This window comes from Phoxinus phoxinus (genome assembly GCF_949152265.1).
Source record: "Phoxinus phoxinus genome assembly, chromosome: 24".
Taxonomy (NCBI): Eukaryota; Metazoa; Chordata; class Actinopteri; order Cypriniformes; family Leuciscidae; genus Phoxinus; species Phoxinus phoxinus.
In genome coordinates, this window is record NC_136899.1 from 4,702,791 (window position 1) to 4,721,483 (window position 18,693).

An 18,693-nucleotide genomic window follows, 5' to 3' on the forward strand; every position below is an offset into this window, starting at 1 on the left:
ACCAGTCACACCATTGCTCTACGAATCAATCATTTCAATACCCACTGGCACTATAACCAACAGAAAGCTTGGTTTGAAGTGATTTTTGTGTGAGCAGTGCTTCACACATCGAACATTTCCTGAAATATCAATAATGTGACCGCATCTTGACGTGTATAAACGATTTTACTGTACAAATTAATGTAACATACCGCGTAGGGGTTATGGGAACTACGTTTGTGCAACAACTCACAAGTAACGGTCACTCGACTCTTTGAACTGGTTCGCACAGAACCGATTCGCTAAAAGAATCGAACTTTCCACATCTAGTGGATGGAGGTGGGGGCCGGGGAGGGACTTCTTGGACCAAAAGGGGATTCAAACGTGTTTATGACTTTAGTGTAGAACCGTCGCATTCAGTCAGTCAATGGACTCGGGCGCATTGCGATAACCGGCCTCATTGTGTTCGCTTCAGGCTGGGAAGCAAAACAGAGAGAGATTCGGTCCAGAAGATCGCCCAAAACAAAGGTGTGTCCATCTGAAAGACTTTCATTGTCAATAAAGGACAGGACACGCGCAAAAGAGCGAGATCGTCGCTGGGAACAATGATGCTGATTGAAGTTTTGGTATTATGAGCAAAGCGCGCGGATTTGTTGGAAACCCATTAATGCGTCACATATAACAGTTAGTTGTTATCATTCTTTATCAGATCAGAGTGTGCAGTGCGGATTTGTCGCGCGCTCTCCAAATCATTCCTAACGCGGCATTTCTATTATTACCGTGAGCGGTCCCTAAATTCACAACGATGAATTACCAATCGAGCGTCCCGGTTTCGGTGTCAGTGTCCGGGATCTCTCAGCAGTCCCAGCCCGCTATGCCCACCCCGGGAACGGTACCCACACCGGTGCCCGGTCCTCAGTCGATTCCTCCTCAGTTCGGATCCGGATCGTCCGGGAGCTCCGGGGCGGGTCAGTTTGGCTCGGGAACCGTATCGGGCCCTGCAGCGCAGTCCAGCCAGTCGGGCTCCCAGTTCGTTTTGTCCAACTCAGCAGCCATCAGAGGCGAGATCCATCGGTTCGAGTCCGTCCACCCGAACATTTATGCAATATACGACCTGATCGAGCGCATCGATGACCTGGCCCTCCAGAACCAGATCCGCGAGCATGTGATCTCTATTGAAGGTAAGCGCAAGGCCAGATTAATTGATGCCACAATGAAGCATTGTATTGTCTGTCAGTGTAAAGGCAAAAGCAGATGGTGCGTGAAAACTAGGGGATATAAATGAGTGTACATCCCTAATCATCCTAATTAGGGGCTACTGATAGCCATGGACCACTTAATATGCAATACAATATTTTAATGTGGCATGAGTTGTGACATAATATGTTGTGACATAATAAAATAGTCTTTGGTGATGCATAGATAATAAAGCTGATGTTGACACTTTGTTGAGTTGGATTGTTTGGGAATGAAGAGCTGAGATCTTGCATAACCACGAGCTTCCAGAACGCATGAGTGTGTTATGGATGTAAATTAAATTGTGAAGCGAAGATTTGTGACTCTCTGCATTAATATTGACACGCCAGTCAGATGTAATTTTCACAGTACATCTTAATGCAGATTTGATTGTTTCATTATCAGAAGCTCTTCTGGAAAAATGCTTCCCGAGGTTCCTCTCGTCCACTGTTTGTGCATCAGTCGTTCATTTGGTTAAAGTGAGTTTATCGATTGATTATGTCAAAGACATTGACTCTCACAATGTTTACAACATATCTGACTGATTGGCTACCATATAAATGGGTTTTAAAAGACAAAAGCTGACGGTGCATGCAAACTGGGAAACGTATGACATGCATCACAAATCATTATCTGCATTATGTTTAATTTGATAACCATGGATAGGACCACCAAGATATGGAATAAATATCTTAAAGTCCTATGCTTTTTGTTGTTTAATTACACATTGGTAGATAAAATGAGAAAAACACTAGCATTTGGAATTGGTTTAATGTAAATACTATTTTACGTGTTATGTTGGCACAATATATTTGTTTTGCGTCTTGGATTACAGACAACATTTAGTTGGATTGTTTGAGGAGATCATCAAATATTTGGGGCGTTTTGTATTAATATTGACACACCAGTCAGATGTGATTTTCATAGATGCGATTGTTTCATAATGAGAAGCTCTTCTGCAAAACATTTGTCAGTATCAGTCGCTCATCTTGTCTAAAGTGAGCTTTTAGCTTTATAAACCTCATAATGTCAGATACATTGACTCTGACTCCCAATTTTTATACAGACCCGACCTCTCGACTCTCATATTAACGGTCAGGGTGAGAGTTCAGATTAGATGAGCTTTAGTCACAGGTTATTTAAATGCAAATCGAGCCCCTTGCTGCTATAGAGTCACATCACTTCTAGAGTCGCAGGGTATTACAAACCCACTCAAGCAGTCTTATTTTGTTATCAGGGAGTTTCTATAGGTTTCGCAGCACACACCGAGCTAGAATGATCCATTTCTGTATTTCTGAAGCAGCTACATGATACATATAGTAGTATTTCTCTGGTAAAGGCATTACGATTCCCTGCAGAAACAGCATAAAAGTGAAGAAGAACATTTAAGTTCATTGGTGAGATGATTTATTGTGTTATAAATAGTGGTTTCACATAAGATGAGGTGATTGTGAGTGGTTGTAACTGGTGAGTCAGTGAGCCGGTGAGATTTTCTGTAACTCTCAGTGCATTTTGCCGTTGAGGGATGGAGATGGAGAAGTTTCTGGATGAGCGGACACCCTTTCGAGGGGGCGAGTGGGTTGACAGGAGTGCTAGAGTTTGCCTTTTCGCTGTGTGAGCCTGGGTTGTGTGCAAGCTGATGATATATTAACATGAGATGGTTGCAAAGACCGAATCGATTTTTTACAAAACCGAATTTCTTTTACAAATATTTGTCAAGTTATATAGGCCTAGGTATTTCTACAATACAGAGTGTTTCATAGCTGCCAATAACAATCAATGATGCAAACTTCATATATTAAAAAAAATCTAATTCTGCTATAAAGCAGCTTAACTAAGACAATAGTATCATTATTTAGCTCAAGTCTGTTCAGTGTTGATTCATTTCAGTTTGGTAATGTTGATGTTGCAAAATTCATCAATTATGAAACAAAGGCAATAGAAGGCAATGGTGTCATCATCCAGCTCAATTCAGATCAAGTTTTGTTCTCATTCAATGCAGTGCAGTCAAACCGATAAAGCAGTGTTTCTGAATCTTAAGTCTTTTAAACCCCAAATAGCAAGCCAAAGGCAATAGTGGCAAGGAACCTAAACTCCACCAGTCGAGAGAAATGGAGAAAATACCTTGGAAGAAACCAGGCTCAGTCAGGGTGCCAGTTCTCCTCTGGCGAAATGAAAGAACATGGTGTGAATATCCCTGTATATATTCCATATAGCCAGACTGGAGGATTCAATGAAGGGTTGGCAATATTGTGATGTGCCAATAATCAGCTACGGATGGACGGGACCTCTGTGCATAATGTTTAGCGCAGGATATTAGTGTAGATCTACATCTTGTACTGTTGAGGGTGTAATTAATCAGTGTTAATGGTATTATCCAACTAAACCTCTTTACTTGGGGTAGGGTTAAGGAGCAGCCCTGGCTCTGGACCAGCAAACCAGTGATTTCTAACTACTAAATATGCAAATTTATCTTGTTGTTAACGTGTTTTGGAAATGAAAGCATTTTCCAGAAGATTCTAGCTTGCATTGCCATTGAAAATCCAAGACTTAAATTTTTTTGCATTCCTTTTGTTCCCAGACCTGAAATAACCCCACCCTCTCAGACAAACACTAGTTACCCTTTTTTGTCGCAAATGCCAGTAACGTCCAGTGTCAGTCACCTCTGGTCGATGCTGACTCATCCGGCCTGTAAAGAAATCCTCAGAAAGCCTGTAACACCTGAGTAAAGGCTTCCTGTTGCCATGGAAAAGCATAATTGTGATGTATCACATGCAGAATGTCTAGCCTTTATGACAGCAATGGAATATGCTATTGATTTCCAGCTTGTCGACCAATAATCGAGGTGTAAGTGTTTGGGAACTGATTTGGATCGGGTTAAATCTAAATCAGATGGAACGTTTGCATTAGCACTAATGGTGTGACGTGAGCTGTGCCCTTGACTACTGGATGTTTTATTGACCGTTATAAATCATATTATGGCAATCAACAGCTGATGACAGGAGAAATATTAAGTCGGGATTTTTGGCATTAGTTCATTATCCGAGTGCAATGCAAACCCTGTCTACTAATAGCATAGTATATATGCTTACTAAGGGTGTGTTCTCACTTGGCATGTTTGGTTTGATTAAAGCAACACTAAGGAAGATTTTTTACTTTAAAATAATGTTTCCAAAATCGTTTCAGCGGTTCATCATGTCGTGTCAGGGTGAAAGGCACTTATGCCTCCTCTTTGCGGTCCTTTGTCTGCTATAACCACACTATGTAAGAGTTTCTGTAGTTCTAATGAGACATAAGAAAACTACAAATTTGACTTGCTTTGCGTCAAGCGTTACAATAGTCATTATTTTGTTTTTCTTCGTTTCTGATGTCGCAATACATCATACTTTAATGAAATCATGCAACATACTCTACCTTGTCTCGGTGTTGGATAAACCGCGAGCGTGCGTGCGACAGTAGGCTCAATTATTTACGACAGCGGTAATGGACAATTCCGCTTCCAACCTGTAGGGTGACCTCAGAGGAAAAGTTCCTTGGTGTTGCTTTAAAACGAACCCTGGTGCGATTGCTCTGTTATGGCGCTTTTCCACTGCATGGTACGGCTCGGTTCGGTTCGGTACGGTTCAACACGGCGCGGAGCGGTTCGGCTCGCTTTGCTTTTCCACTGCGTGGTACGACTCAACTCGGTACGGTACGGTTCGGTTCGCTTTAGCTCGGTTGCTTTTCCACTGCAGTTAGTACCGCTTCAAAGTGGGTGGGACTGATCGTTAAGTTGTATGTCCGGTGGTAGCCGTGTGCGGCTAAGAGCTGTGCTACTTCCGCTCCTCGGCAATCAACAAAAGGAACGTCTGCACCTCGTCCACTGACCACGATTCAGCCATTTCTTTTTTAATTTTTTTTAAAGTTATTTTGTCAAGTAAATACTCTAAAAACAGGTGCTACTGCGTTGGCTGTTGTCTGGCTATTTAAATCTAGCGGGTTTAGTGTCTCGTATCGCAAATACAATGACGCTGAAGTGACGATTCTGTCTGACCAATCAGTGATCTGCAGTGTTTTCACGTCACGTTTAGTATCGGTACGGTACGCTTGGAACCTCAACAGAGGTGGTACCATTTAAAGCGAGCCGAAGCGAGCCGTACCGTACCGTACTATGCAGTGGAAATGCGCCATAAGTGAGCCGTACCGAACCGAGCCGTACCGTACCATGCAGTGGAAAAGCGCCAAAGCGTGCCGTGCCGTACCGAACCGTACCGTACCATGCAGTGGAAAAGCGCCATTAGTGCAGGTCATTTGAAAAGTGTGAACGCTGCTATCTGAACCCTGGTGACACCAAACAAGTGGGCCGAGACGCTGAAAAGATGGGTCCCTGTTCGCTTCCAAATGAACCAATCAAACAGCTTCCAATCGTTTACGTGTGTGACGGAGGGATTCCTGCCTCGGTTTTGACTCATTTACACATTTTATAAAACTTCACAAGTTCTCAGCTGGTCAAAATACCATCATATGTAGGCTATGCACATACAATGAGCACATTTAGCCCAGCACACAGCATTGTTTTGGATGTTCGGTCACAAAATATACGTCATAAAAGCTGACCAATCAGGTTGTGAACATATCACTATGCCTTTAGGTTCAGTATCTTTAGGTTCGGTGTTAAAATGCCAATATGAGCGTTAAGTGAACCAGGACTCCATTTGTTTTTGGTCCAGACAAAACAAACCAAGCGAGCCGAACTTGTGTGATCACACCCTAATATGTAAATATCTAAAATCCCAGTATGCACTGAAATGCACTATTGATACATGATTGTTTCTGGATATTTTGCATAATGCATTTTGTTTCACAATAGTACACAGTATTCAATTCCAAACAGAGCCATATGCTAGTAGAGTTGACAGTCCATTAAGACCATTCTCATTACTAGTTCAGGTCTAGAGTAAATGGTTTGGATTTAACCTGCTAGAGGAATTATAACCGTGCTTAATTGTGTAGGCCTACAAAATGACAAAAAGTCCAGTTCAGCTCGAAGTGCGCTGTGTGTTGGGAATTAAAAATCCGCCTCCATCTGTCATGTCCTCTTGTATCTTTTATTTATGCAGTTTTGTTATTAGAGAACAGAAAGTTAATGTGATATAACAGGTTTTGAAAGAGAGAACAAATCTGTCTAATTTCGTGTTTCTTTTTGGTAAAGATAAAGCTTATCAGCAGTTCATCAAAGCAATTACACACTTAAGCACAAGAGGCCTCCAGGCAGAAAGCTATTTGTTTTCTTTGCTTCTCTTTCACCCCTGTCATGCCCCTTTGGTTATAATATTTACATGGTATTTACATAATCCTCCTCCATTTTATGTCAATACCCTGGAAAGTAAAAGCATGTCATACCACACGCATAACAAACAGGATGTATTGCATCTCAGCAACTACATAGCAACACCATAGCAACCGCTTGGCGACAAGAGACTTAAGGCTGGCCCACATTAGATTTTCAAAATGTGAGAGACCACAAACATCATAGATTTAACAGTTGTTTCCCTATAGGACAGGGTTCATCAATTAGTTCTCACCAAGGGCCAAATTCTGCCAACAAAGCCAAGGGCCACCGACCACAATGTTATGAGTCCGGAATGCTTGATACACTGTAAAACTGCTGGGTTAAGAAAAATAATTTCTGGGTTATTTTGCAACCCCCATAACACTTCTCAATCCACTGAAGAATTTAATAAGATAATCTGTAGAATCATCAAAATAAAAGGGAGTGAGGAAGGAACCATCCAGATCACCCCGGCAACAGCATAGAAACGCCCTAGTGACCACTCAAAACACCATAGCAACCAGAAATGCGCTAGCGACACATTTAAAAACACCTGAGGTGCTTGAAAAGGCACCACTCACGTTTTCTTTAAAATTGAAAAATATCTTATTATGGGTATTTTTTTAGCAAATCATTCTGTGAATAGTGCAATAATGCTAATGCTAATGTTATATCATTCTGAGCATTTCTGAACATTTGGTGCATTTGGTTCGAACTGCTTTCTAGCCATCGGCGTCCTTTGGTACAGCTTCAGACAACAGCGGGAATAAAGTAATTGCTGTTGTTTTAAGCTGCCATTGATGCTGCTATAACTGATGCCATATCAGCAAATTTGTGACTTTATATCTGCCGCAGCGATGCTGTGGCCGTTCTTCCACTAATTCTTTTTGTCAGCGTTATCTGAACGACCTTCAGCAGATATTCACTGGTGTAAACAGAATTTTGTATTCAATGTCATCAGGGTCTGAATGAAACCACAGTTCCAAATGGAGCTAAAGTTGAAATTCAGACTGGCTGTTTATTCCAGTAATTACATGGACAAACAATGTTATTGAGCAATACTTGAAGGCTACGTGCAATTGTTTTGATCTACTATGCTAATTTTGGCAGTGATCAGTATTTCACTTTGTGACATTGGTATGAAATTTGGTATCATGACCCCATTTGCATGATGTTAGATCAGTGATACTAATCAGATCAGTAAAAGGAATTTCTTATTCACAGACTTTGTGACCATTTGAGGTTGTCATTGCTTGCTACAACTAGCCTATCATGCAAATGTATATTATATTCCAATAGTTTGTTTTTAAATCGTTTTTAAATCATCATAGTTGCACTCCATTTGCATTTTGGTTTGTTAATACTGCAGATTATTTGTGCTTTTATGTAAAAATGGTTTCTTCCTCTTTCACTGAAGGTATGCCTTTTCAAAACCGGCTAGCAGAAAAGAAAATTGGTGCCTGAGAAATTTGCATATGCTTTGTTTTGTCATAAGCAGCACAAATCTCTATGCGCAACATGCTTGTTTCTAAATATTGTGCTGTCTGTCTGCCTAGAACCTTCTGAAAGTCTTGGAACAGAATCAAATTAAGATTTTTGACGTTTACATGTGCAGCTTAACATTTTAAAATTGACTCCCTGCTGATGGTCCGACTCCTTCTGAAATAAATGTGTTGCCAAAAATATCTTGCTCTTATCTAAGTTCATGCATTTAAGTTAAGCTCATGCACATCGCAAAAAAACCCAGTCAAAATACCTGTACTGACTCGTTGTGATGCATTGCATGCGACGTATTCCATGCAAAGCATCAAGTTGCACTATAGCAATGGCTTCTTTGCATGTGCTGCATCATCACAGGGGAGTTTTCACAGGTATTTTGACTGCAGCAAGGCTTGTGAAGCTTTTTGCAGAAAAAGCTGTCGTGTGAATATGCACCTGTGTGTCTGGACTGCAGATACTACTGCGATCGTCCTACGTTATTGCAGCACGCCTGTTGCTTAGGAACCGGAGCCTTATAGCTTTGTTGAAGATTAGAACAGAACAGGAGTTTAAAAAAACACTTCAGATATTCACTCCGCTATTCCAAGCTTGAGGAACAGTGTTTTATGAGTTAACCCCCCCCCCACACACACACACACACAACTGATTTGTCCCATTTACGTAAGTGAAAGGATAATCAATAATTCTAAAAGACAGAGATGCCTGCAGACGGCTTATTTAGTATCTTGTTTCCTCAAATTTGTTATGTTGATGGGTGTGCTTAAGACATTAAAGATGAATTATTTGCCTGCTGAGAGATAAAGGAAATGCACTCTGGGACTAAAAGCAAGGTTTTGCGGCTGAAATAAACGTTGTTTCTCTATAGAAGTGAAGTGTATCGAAGGATTGGTATTGTTTGGAACGTTTGCTGTTGCATTAGTATTGATGCTCTGCCAGTGACCAATTGTACTTCAAAACTCAAGAGCAACCTGCATGCTTTGCTCAGTAATGGTCTTTAGAATGACATAAAGCAGAATAGATATAGGATAACAATAATTTGGTTTGTATTTAGGGCCGCGCAATATTGGAAAAACGGCTGACTTGAATAGCTCTATTTGGAAAGAATTAATCATTCTAATGTTTAATCGTTCACCCTGATTGTGGTGATTTTGTAGGGGAGTGAATATAGAAAATTTCCCCCCAGGTATTGGAGCCTTTTATACATTTTCGTGTTTCTTTAGAAATAAACAATGGACAAATGGAGTCTTTAAACGCCTCAGATGTAAAGTTATTCGCTGTCAAAGTGACGCCAAAATGAATGGGAGTCAATGGAATGCTAACAGCAGGTGGGGGTCCGCTAGCCAATGGCGGCACCCGGGGAAGCTTCAAAGCTTCAATGTCCCTGGTACGATCGCTATACTTGACATCTCACATCCTGTGATGTGACTATCACGGATGCGCACATCGCGATATCCATGCTAAAATTATGTATCCTGCAGCCTTAGTTGGGATTAATAAACCTAAGCAGTTACCAAGGTCCCTTTTATATAATTTAATATAATTTCTCTCAAGTAGTTTGACTTGAACAATGATTTGTTGAAAGCCGTTTGGATTTAAAGTTTTCCATTAGAAAAAGTACTAAATTTCTTAGCATATCGTACAAATTCATTCATAAAAAATGTATCTCTACTCTGTCTTACGGATATCTCTGTCATTGGTTTTTTCATCTTTGGCAGTTGTTTATTGCGAGTGATCATCATTCAGTCTGTGCATCTGTTTCAGCTTTTCACCAAAGAGATTGTTTTGGAACAAGACACACTGGAGACATCAAATCAAACTCCAAAACAAGAAAGTAATGCTTCGCACCGTTGGACGGTCTCGTTGGGAACCGATGGATTTTTCAGATCCACGACTGAAGGAAGATTCTCCACATGGTTTAATCTCGAAAGCTCTTATTTCTATCCTAAGTCTCTCAATCGCTGGTTTAAAACCTTCCCGAACTTGGCGCGCTCTGGATGCTTCGAGGTCGTAAGTGCGAGAGGTCACGGGTCAAAAAGTGTGCTCGTGAAGAGGCTCTTTTCATAGCGGGGAAACTCTAAAGCCACGGCCTATCTCTGGAACATAATGTAGGCCATTGTTCCCACTACACAAAGGTGCTCTCTCCGCTTGTTTGTGAGCCTTTCTTTTTTTTTTTGCTATTCTTAAGTGAACACACATGTTCTGGTCCACAGAAGCAGCCAGGGGTCTGTGTTTTGATTGCGGTCAAGGGATCAACTGTGGAAGAAACACTCTTAGTCCATAGTAGAGCTGCACGATGAAGTACTGGGATAAAGTTTATAGGTAAGATATAAAGATTGATGTCTACGGTTTTCAAACAAAATAGAGCAAATCACCTTTTGACCGTAACTCGTCTCTTCAAACTAAGATTGTATCAATTTCATTGTTACACCAGTAGGTGGCGACAAGTGACTGTTTAAAAAGGAAACATTCATTCGAGAGATACATCAAAAAACGCTGATTCATCCAGTAATGAAACAAGTGAAGTATTAATGAGTGAGTCATTGAATCATTTATTCAAGAGATTTGTTTTAAACGCTGATTCATCCAGTAATGTAACAAGTTTTTACGAGCGAGTCATTTAAATTAATGAAACATTTTTAAATAGATTGCAGCATTTAACATTAAAGGTAGGATAGGTCAGAATTGTCTAAAAAAACTTTTATTCAAATTTGTTTAAACTGTCTTTATATACCAATACATAATTAAAATGCAAGTACTCTGAAATAGAGAGTATAAAAAACTGAGTGACTCTAGTGTATTTAATCTTCAATAAACACAGCTCATTAATTCCATTCACTCCCACCTAAAAACCGCGCACGTGGGCAGAGCCAGTAATAGCGGCGGTAGTCATGGCGACGGAGAGTGACAGTCGCGCAAGCCAATCACTTGTTTCGTCCCGGTAGGAATTAATGAGCTGTGTTTTTTGAAGATTAAATACACTATAGTCACTCAATTTTTATACTCTCTTTTTCAAAGTACTTACATTTTAATTATGTTTTGGTATATAAAGACAGTTTAAGCCAATTTGAAAAAAAGTTCTTTAGACAATTCTTACCTACCCAACCTTTAAGTCAGAACCTCTAGTAAATTACATGTTATTTTGTTAAATAAATTGAATCGTGCAGATATATTTTTCTAAACATCACCATTGCACCCTTGAGCAATTTTAACTTGAACCCTAACCCTTGGTTGCTCTATGGATATTATCCCTTTAGTAAGTATAATAATTGTCCCTTTAGGGATGTAAAAGCTTGTACCTTCAAAGATACACATTAGTACCTTCATTTACTAAAATGCTCTCTTTAGTGGTAGATAAACATGACGGCATATGTGGGTACTACACCAGTGACAAGCTATTTTTGCTTGGATGAAAATGTCTGCTAAATTACTAATTATATTCTAGATTCTAGCAATCCACAGCATTTGTGACTTAAGATTACCATTCCAAAATGAAAATGCACATCTCGTCAAATCGAAAATTGAGGTTATGGTGAGGTAATTACAATGGAAGTGAATGGGGCCAATTTTTGGAGGACTTAAAGGATTAGTTCACTTTTAAAGTGAAAATTCTGTCATCATATACTCACCCTTAAGTTGTTTCAAACCTGTATGAATTTCTTTCCTCTGCTGAACACAAAGGAAGATATTAAGAAGAATGTCAGTAACCAGACAGTTTTTGGTTCCCAATGACTGCCATAGTAGGAAAAAAATATACTATGGCAGTCATTGGGAACCAAAAACTGTCTGGTTACCGACATTCTTCTTAATATCTTCCTTTGTGTTCAGCAGAGGAAAGAAATTCATACAGGTTTGAAACAACTTAAGGGTGAGTATATGATGACAGAATTTTCACTTTAAAAGTGAACTAATCCTTTAAAAGCAGAAATGTGAAGCTATAATTAGCTCTTACACTTACAAATAAAATCACTTAACCCCCCCCCAAACTTGTATATGATCTTGTGTTTGAGCTGTAAAGCTGTTTAAATGGCCATTTTAACAGTCGTTTTAGGGTTTATGATGTTACATGTTATGCTGACTTTTCACGGAAAAGATTAGTAAGCAATTTGTACAGACTATAATCATGTTATCATGCATATTGTATGTCTTGTGGCTATACTATTGAATCAGTGAGTATTTGAATGTTTACAGATTGGCACCATTCACTTGCATTGTAAGTGTTTCACTGTAAACCAGGAGGGATAAGTGGAAATGAATATTTGTGGTAATCAGTCACAAATGCTGTTGATTAAGCTTAACTTGGAATATTCCTCTAAATTACATCCCCCAACACCCCCATTGATGCTAGATTTGATTGTAGTTTTTTCAGGAATTCTGCAAAGTGATTTTGAGGGTAGGAGTGTATGATGCTGATCTGAGATCATCTCACCAACTTATGGATGTGATGGATCTGACTTTCTGTAAGTACAGCCGAATAGGCATCTGGACCAGAACGGTGCGCCTCATCTCCGGCGCCAGCGTGGCTGCTGAGTAGCAGATGGTCTGTGACATGAGAGGAGAGTTTGGAGAGCGGCGACTGAAGCCTGCCAAAGACCCCGGTTCTCCTCACTGCTAGGACCGGCGCATTCAAACAAACACGCACAACTCAGTGGAGACCCTCTTATTTGTATCTACACATGCTTACAGTGACAAAGGCTTTTCATTCCTTTGGGATTATCCAGGCGTACACACCAACAGGACCCCTGGTTTGCCCCACGGCGGGCGCCACCTGGTTGGATACCGAGCCCCGTGACGCAGGCTAAACCACAAGGGCATGACTGCCGTGCAGTCAGGAAGGGATATTCACACAGTTCTGGCTCCTCTTCACGGATACACCCCCGTCCCCCAGCGTTAGTACGGTCTTGGAGAAATGGAGCGCGCCATATGTGGGAGCAGGATGTAGAGTAGCTCCACAGCATGTGCTGTTGAGCATATATCGTCACTGCCTAAAGCTCCCACACCGAACAGCTAATTGGACTTGCATGTCCTGTTTGGGGACTTCAAACCTGCGCAAGTTAAATTGAATTTATTAACTGCAATTATAAAACAAGGCCGTGTCACAGTTTTTCGCTCGTACGTCAACTTTCAAGGGCATCCTTTTTTGGCAGCTCTTTACCTACTTGTCTCCGCTTGAGGCAGGAAGTGTGTGTTAAGTCAAGGTTGTGTTAGTAAACTGTGCTCAGCTTGTTTTCCTCATGGATTGATGGATCTGTTTGGAGTATAGAGTACTCTGTTTATGGCTCGTCACACACGTATTTCCCATGAGCACTTGGTTTTTGAAGCCATTTGAAACACTAGCGTAAAGTGATACTCTTGTGAATGACTGTGACTTTAGGCCACCGTGTGCAGGAGAATCACCTATTTAGGGTGACTCATTCACATCTACCTGTGGTGATGTATAGTCCATAGGGTTTTCGGTGGAAAATAGTTTTGAAAAATCACTTGTACCAGCTACTCTGAGCTCTGCTAATCGAACACACACACTCAGCTCTCTCTCTCTCTCTCTCGCTCTCTCTCGCTCTCTCGCTCTCTCTCTCTCTCTCATACATAGTGCTAGTAAGTCTGATTCATTTTAGTGATTTGGTTCATCATAAACTGTTCTCTCTATATATGTAGCATTGGATTAATTTGAGTGAATTCACTGTTCAGTCACTCATTCAAATCCCTTGTTTTTGTGTCAGAAATGGCTATTTAAAGTATAAATCATCATATAATTAAATGCAATGGTAGGTTATATATTTAAAAAACGTGTTACTAATCACAAGTATCTAGCTTGACTGTAGGTGAACTAGATTAGCTTAGTTTGACAAGATCTAGTTTAAAAGTAAAATTAATAGGAGGAATACATTGCAATTTTTATATTTAATTTGTAGCTTTTTGTAGATTCTCACTAGCATTTCTTTCAATCATGTTATTTTAGCCTATATTTCACTTCATACCAACTATAGGAGGTCACCGTTTGCATAAGACCAGGTACTGTACGTCTATCTATGTGTACACACTATCTCTGATTGGGTTATCATGTTTAGCGCACCCTGATTCCTGCATAACTACATTTGTCAGTGTCCAAACCTTGAAAAGACCAAGGTTATACAGAGGTCAAGCCTTTTACTAAAAGAGAAAGCTTGCATTTGAACTATTTTAGAGGTTACAATCAAAAGAAGCAGATGACAGACCATTAACTAATCCGTTTAACTTCTTTTGCAAATGTTGATGTTTTTTTTCATACAGTTGAAAGAAAATTCATCTAACCCACCTCAGCTAAAATACTTCCAATGAAAATTGTGGGGCAGGATGAGTTTGAATGATCCATCTTTGCTTAATGCGATTTTGTGTGAAGTAGCGGCCAGTTTCACCGGGTTGTAAAAATTGTAAAATCTAACAGCAACTTTCCAAGAGCTGTTTTGTGGGTGTCACGAGGGGGTGGCGTGGAGGCCTCAGGAGTGGAGTGTTGGCTCGGTTAGTTTACAGCTTTTGCTGATGACTGTGGGTGTCCGCCTTCAGCACTAAACAGAAATGAGCTTCAAAACCGATCGTTTTGTAAGATATTACGTTAAAAAGGATTCATGCGTTTATCACGCAATTGGGCCTATAACAATGGATCCTCAGATCAAGACAAAATCTGCCCCGAACTTCAATTTGCTATCAGATTTTGAAAGTTGTATAGCTATGTTTGGAAACCTGCCATAGTGCGTTCAGTGCAACACGACACGTGTTCTTGTGTAACACACACATTGCAATATAGGCTTTTTTTTCAGCTACTCAGTCTTCTTTGGTCAGAGGCCATGTTTGTGAAGTGATTTTGAGGTGGTTCTCTCCTTGATTCCTGGAGACGGCAGCGGGAGAATGGGTGTCCTTTGGCAGAACCAGCTGGAGGTGTAGGAACAACGCTTGGCACCTCACTGTGAATTCACTCATTGTCCTCCTCTTTGTTCGTCTGCGATGGCGGATTGTGTGAATTTTAAGACCACAGGGTTTTTTTTCCTTTTCTTTTTGTCCTGTTTCAATATCGGTTTTGTTTCTTTTGCAAAGTGAATACAATTAGCAAAAGCAATTTCCAGTAGAGTTTTACCAATGTGACGCTGGGTTTGTGATATGGTCTTTTTTGGATGAATTGGGCAAATTTGATCATGGCAAACTGTATTTTTCTTGCTCTTTTGAAGGTTATAGAAGTCTTAAAGGTACATTTGCTAAATCAGCCTGTTTTATTCAATAATCGGGTTAGTGAGTGGGTGGAAAATGGTCACAAAACCAATTACAACTGTTCTTTATGCAAGAAGGATTGACAAACATTTTATTTGCCTTTTTTTATACAGATATTCAATGAACTCCATTTTCTTCAGTATGCATGCACAATATTACAATTCTGATTGATAATGATAAGCCAATAATTCTTTTCATGTTGTTTATGAAAACGAATAAATTATACTATTTTGTTTCTTCAAAAATTATGCAATTTATTAAAAATGTATGCAATTTTTTTCCAAAATAGTATATTTAGTCCAAACACAACAAAAAGCTACATTCAATAGTTTTAGTCAATGCTAAATCAATGCCTAGAGGCATCACAACATTATAATGTACAGTCAGTGTGTTTTTTTAATTAATAGTTGTGGACTACGCATCTATATAATAGTAAAATGCTCTTTAAGAAGTCTGTAAATTAGTAAAAGTAATCTAAAATCCACAGTTAAATATCCAATATTAATACAAAACCATAACATTAATTATTTTTAATAATGGCTGCTATCCGATCTGGTTCCAATAAATTGTGCGTCTATATCTTTCAGAGACACTTTTGCTTAATTTATTAATTAGGAACTAGCAACCATCTGTTGTTTTCTACAACTTTTGCAGATAAATCCGTGATCCCATGATTCAACACATCTGCCCCATCCCTGTGAATATGGAAATCCTGACATTCCCATGCAATGTTACAGAGTTTACTGGGGTCTCTGTCTTGTCCCACAGCTGATGGGTATTTTTAGGTTTCCTACATTACTCTTTTCCAGGAAAACGTCTCTGTTCATCACTTTGGGTGAGCGCTCTGTTGGGAGTAAATGCAGATCAGTGCTGATCTGAGGTCATTCCCGTGTCTTTAGTTGTAATAGGGTTCGGTCAGAATTTGGCTTTGGGAGGCTGGACCGAGATCAGGGGACCAGATCTGCTCTTGAGGGAATTGCTGTATGATTTTGTTTACCTCTTGATTTCCTGTGTTCCCCCAATTCTCAATGCTGGGTTTGTTCCAGTTGCCTGATAGAGGGTACGCTGTGCTTTTATGTAAATATTTAATACATATTTAAAAAATAAATAAATATTGGTTTGTTTGTTTAGATTTATACTTTTTTATTTTATTTAATACACAGAAAATTTACATTTATATAAATTATTTTATTGTGTTTTATTTTATCTTATCTTTTATATATTTACCCTAGCAACCATTTAGTAATACTTTAGCAACCACCCAGAATTTTTATTTTATTTATGCACTGTAAAAAAATATTTTCATGATTTGTTTTCACAACTTTTTATCTTTTGTCAAATCAACTTCGATAACGAATGTGTGAAGATAACATACTATTTTGAGTTTCTGTTTATTAAACCATTCTTCTTCATTGTATTAACTCAAATTTTTAATTACAAGGAACTCAAAATTTTAAGGCAACAAGCTTAAACTTGCTTTTTTAAGTTAAACCAACATTTTTTGTGTGCATTAATGCATATTTAACTTTTTTTTTTGACACATTTTAATTTAAATTTATTTACTTTTATACATTTAGTTTACTCATAATTGTATTATTAACATACATATACATGAATGTATTAAATAACCCTGACTCCTTATTCAGTGTTTTTTTATGGCTGCACAATATTGAAGAAAAATATAATATGCAATAATAACTTTTGTAGCTTTAATATGCATACTTTTCAAGACCGTTTGAGTCGTAAAAGAGAACTGAGTCTGGGATCGCTTTCTGTGTGTGTTTTATTAGGCCTATGTCAGATAGTGTGAGTACAATAAGTTATTGCGCTTAACTATTTTTAACATCATGTATGTAACATCCGTGTGCCAAGTCTATTCTCTGCTATATGCGTCGACTTAACTTTTTGAAGTAGCCTATTAAAATCATTCAGATATCGCAGGCCGTTGCGATATGTACATTTGAGATATTTAGTTTCCATATATTTCCATATATCATGCAGCCCTATATATATGACATTGCAGGGTGTTCCAAATGAACGAATGTTGTCAAGTGAAGTGAACTTCTGCAGATGTCCCATGTTGAGTGTGTTGAGAGCACACAGTGAATGCTCCATAGGGAGTCATGTGTATCGGCACGCAGCCTCTCCATCAGTTTTATTCTTGAAGAAGCTCAGTTCCTGTGGTATCTGCAGCGTTCCCTTTTGCTCCGAGTTCACAGCTAAATCCTATTTGGTGCTTGCTGAGAGAGGTGCCATTAAGAGTGTACTGCTGCTCAGAACATTACTTCTGACTGTGGATCAGCAGTTTTTTCGTATAGAGGCAAAAAAAAAAAAGCATAGATGTGGAAAACTGGTCCTTTGTCAGCATTCCTGATAATACAATCTCTTACCTGACAGGTGGACTAAAGATGTTTGGGTCAGGATGTGTTATTTTAAATGGATAGTTCACCCAAAAATGTAAATTCTGTAAGTATTTACTCACCCTCATGACTTTCCAAACGCATAAGACTTTTGTTCATCTTCGAAACACAAATGAAGATCTTTTTGATGAAATCTGAGAGCTTTCTGTCCCTCCATTGACAGCTACGCAACTATCACTTTTTTAAGCTTTGAAAAGTTCATAAAGAGATTGTAAAAAATAACCACATTATTCAAGCGGTTTTGTCCAAATTGTATTTTTTTCTTTATATGGTAATCAGATTTAATTTAAGCTTTTATTTACCTATTCATTAACTGTATGAAGTTGTGGTAAACAGAAGCTCAAGCATGTTCGCTTGATGTGCGAGAACCAATGAGGTTCATTCTCGTGTTACGCATCACTTTGAGCTTCAGCAAGAGGTTTGTTCTCGCACGTCAAGCAATTTCAGTTTAGCTTCCGTTTATGTTCGCTGTTTATATATCAATAGCTATGTTTCCATCCACGTTTTTATCCAAATTAAGTGATATCGAATGAAAAATGCCATATGGAAACAGTAAAATTCGATTGAATTTCATGAATATCGACTCAAATGAAATACGTTCGGTCTCATCGGATTTGATCTTGATCGATATACGGCTTATGCGATAAACGCTGATGGAAACGTTATCTGCCGAATAAATAATGAATTGCATTTTGTCTAGCAAAACTTTGTTCGCAAATGTTGGCTTGAATGTTGTGCGATTCAGTGCGAAAATGAATGGAAACACCTTAAAATGTCTCAAATCAATTCCATATACCAATTTGATCGCAAATTGATCATTACGCACATGTTTTTATTCGCTTTAAAGCCGTTGGATGGAAACTTTCACCAGCTTTATTCGCATGAGTTTTTTTACCGAACTTCAGATAATTCGATTGACAAGTGGATGGAAACTTAGCTACTGTTTATATATGAATAAAAACCTAAATTAAATCCTATAAAGCAATCGAGTCTCTTCAGAAAATTTGG

General features: G+C 39.0%; 1 protein-coding gene across 1 annotated transcript in view; it reads left to right on the top strand.

The window, feature by feature from the left end:
- Nucleotides 1–320: 320 nt before the first annotated feature.
- agap3 (ArfGAP with GTPase domain, ankyrin repeat and PH domain 3) overlaps nucleotides 321–18,693 on the top strand; it is a gene marked incomplete at its 5' end in the record, with an annotated part of 165,550 nt that continues 147,177 nt past the window's right edge. Inside the window, one exon of the mRNA XM_079601607.1 lies at nucleotides 321–1,160. Coding sequence (XP_079457733.1) covers nucleotides 785–1,160 — 376 coding nt within the window. The remainder of the gene's footprint in view (nucleotides 1,161–18,693) is intronic.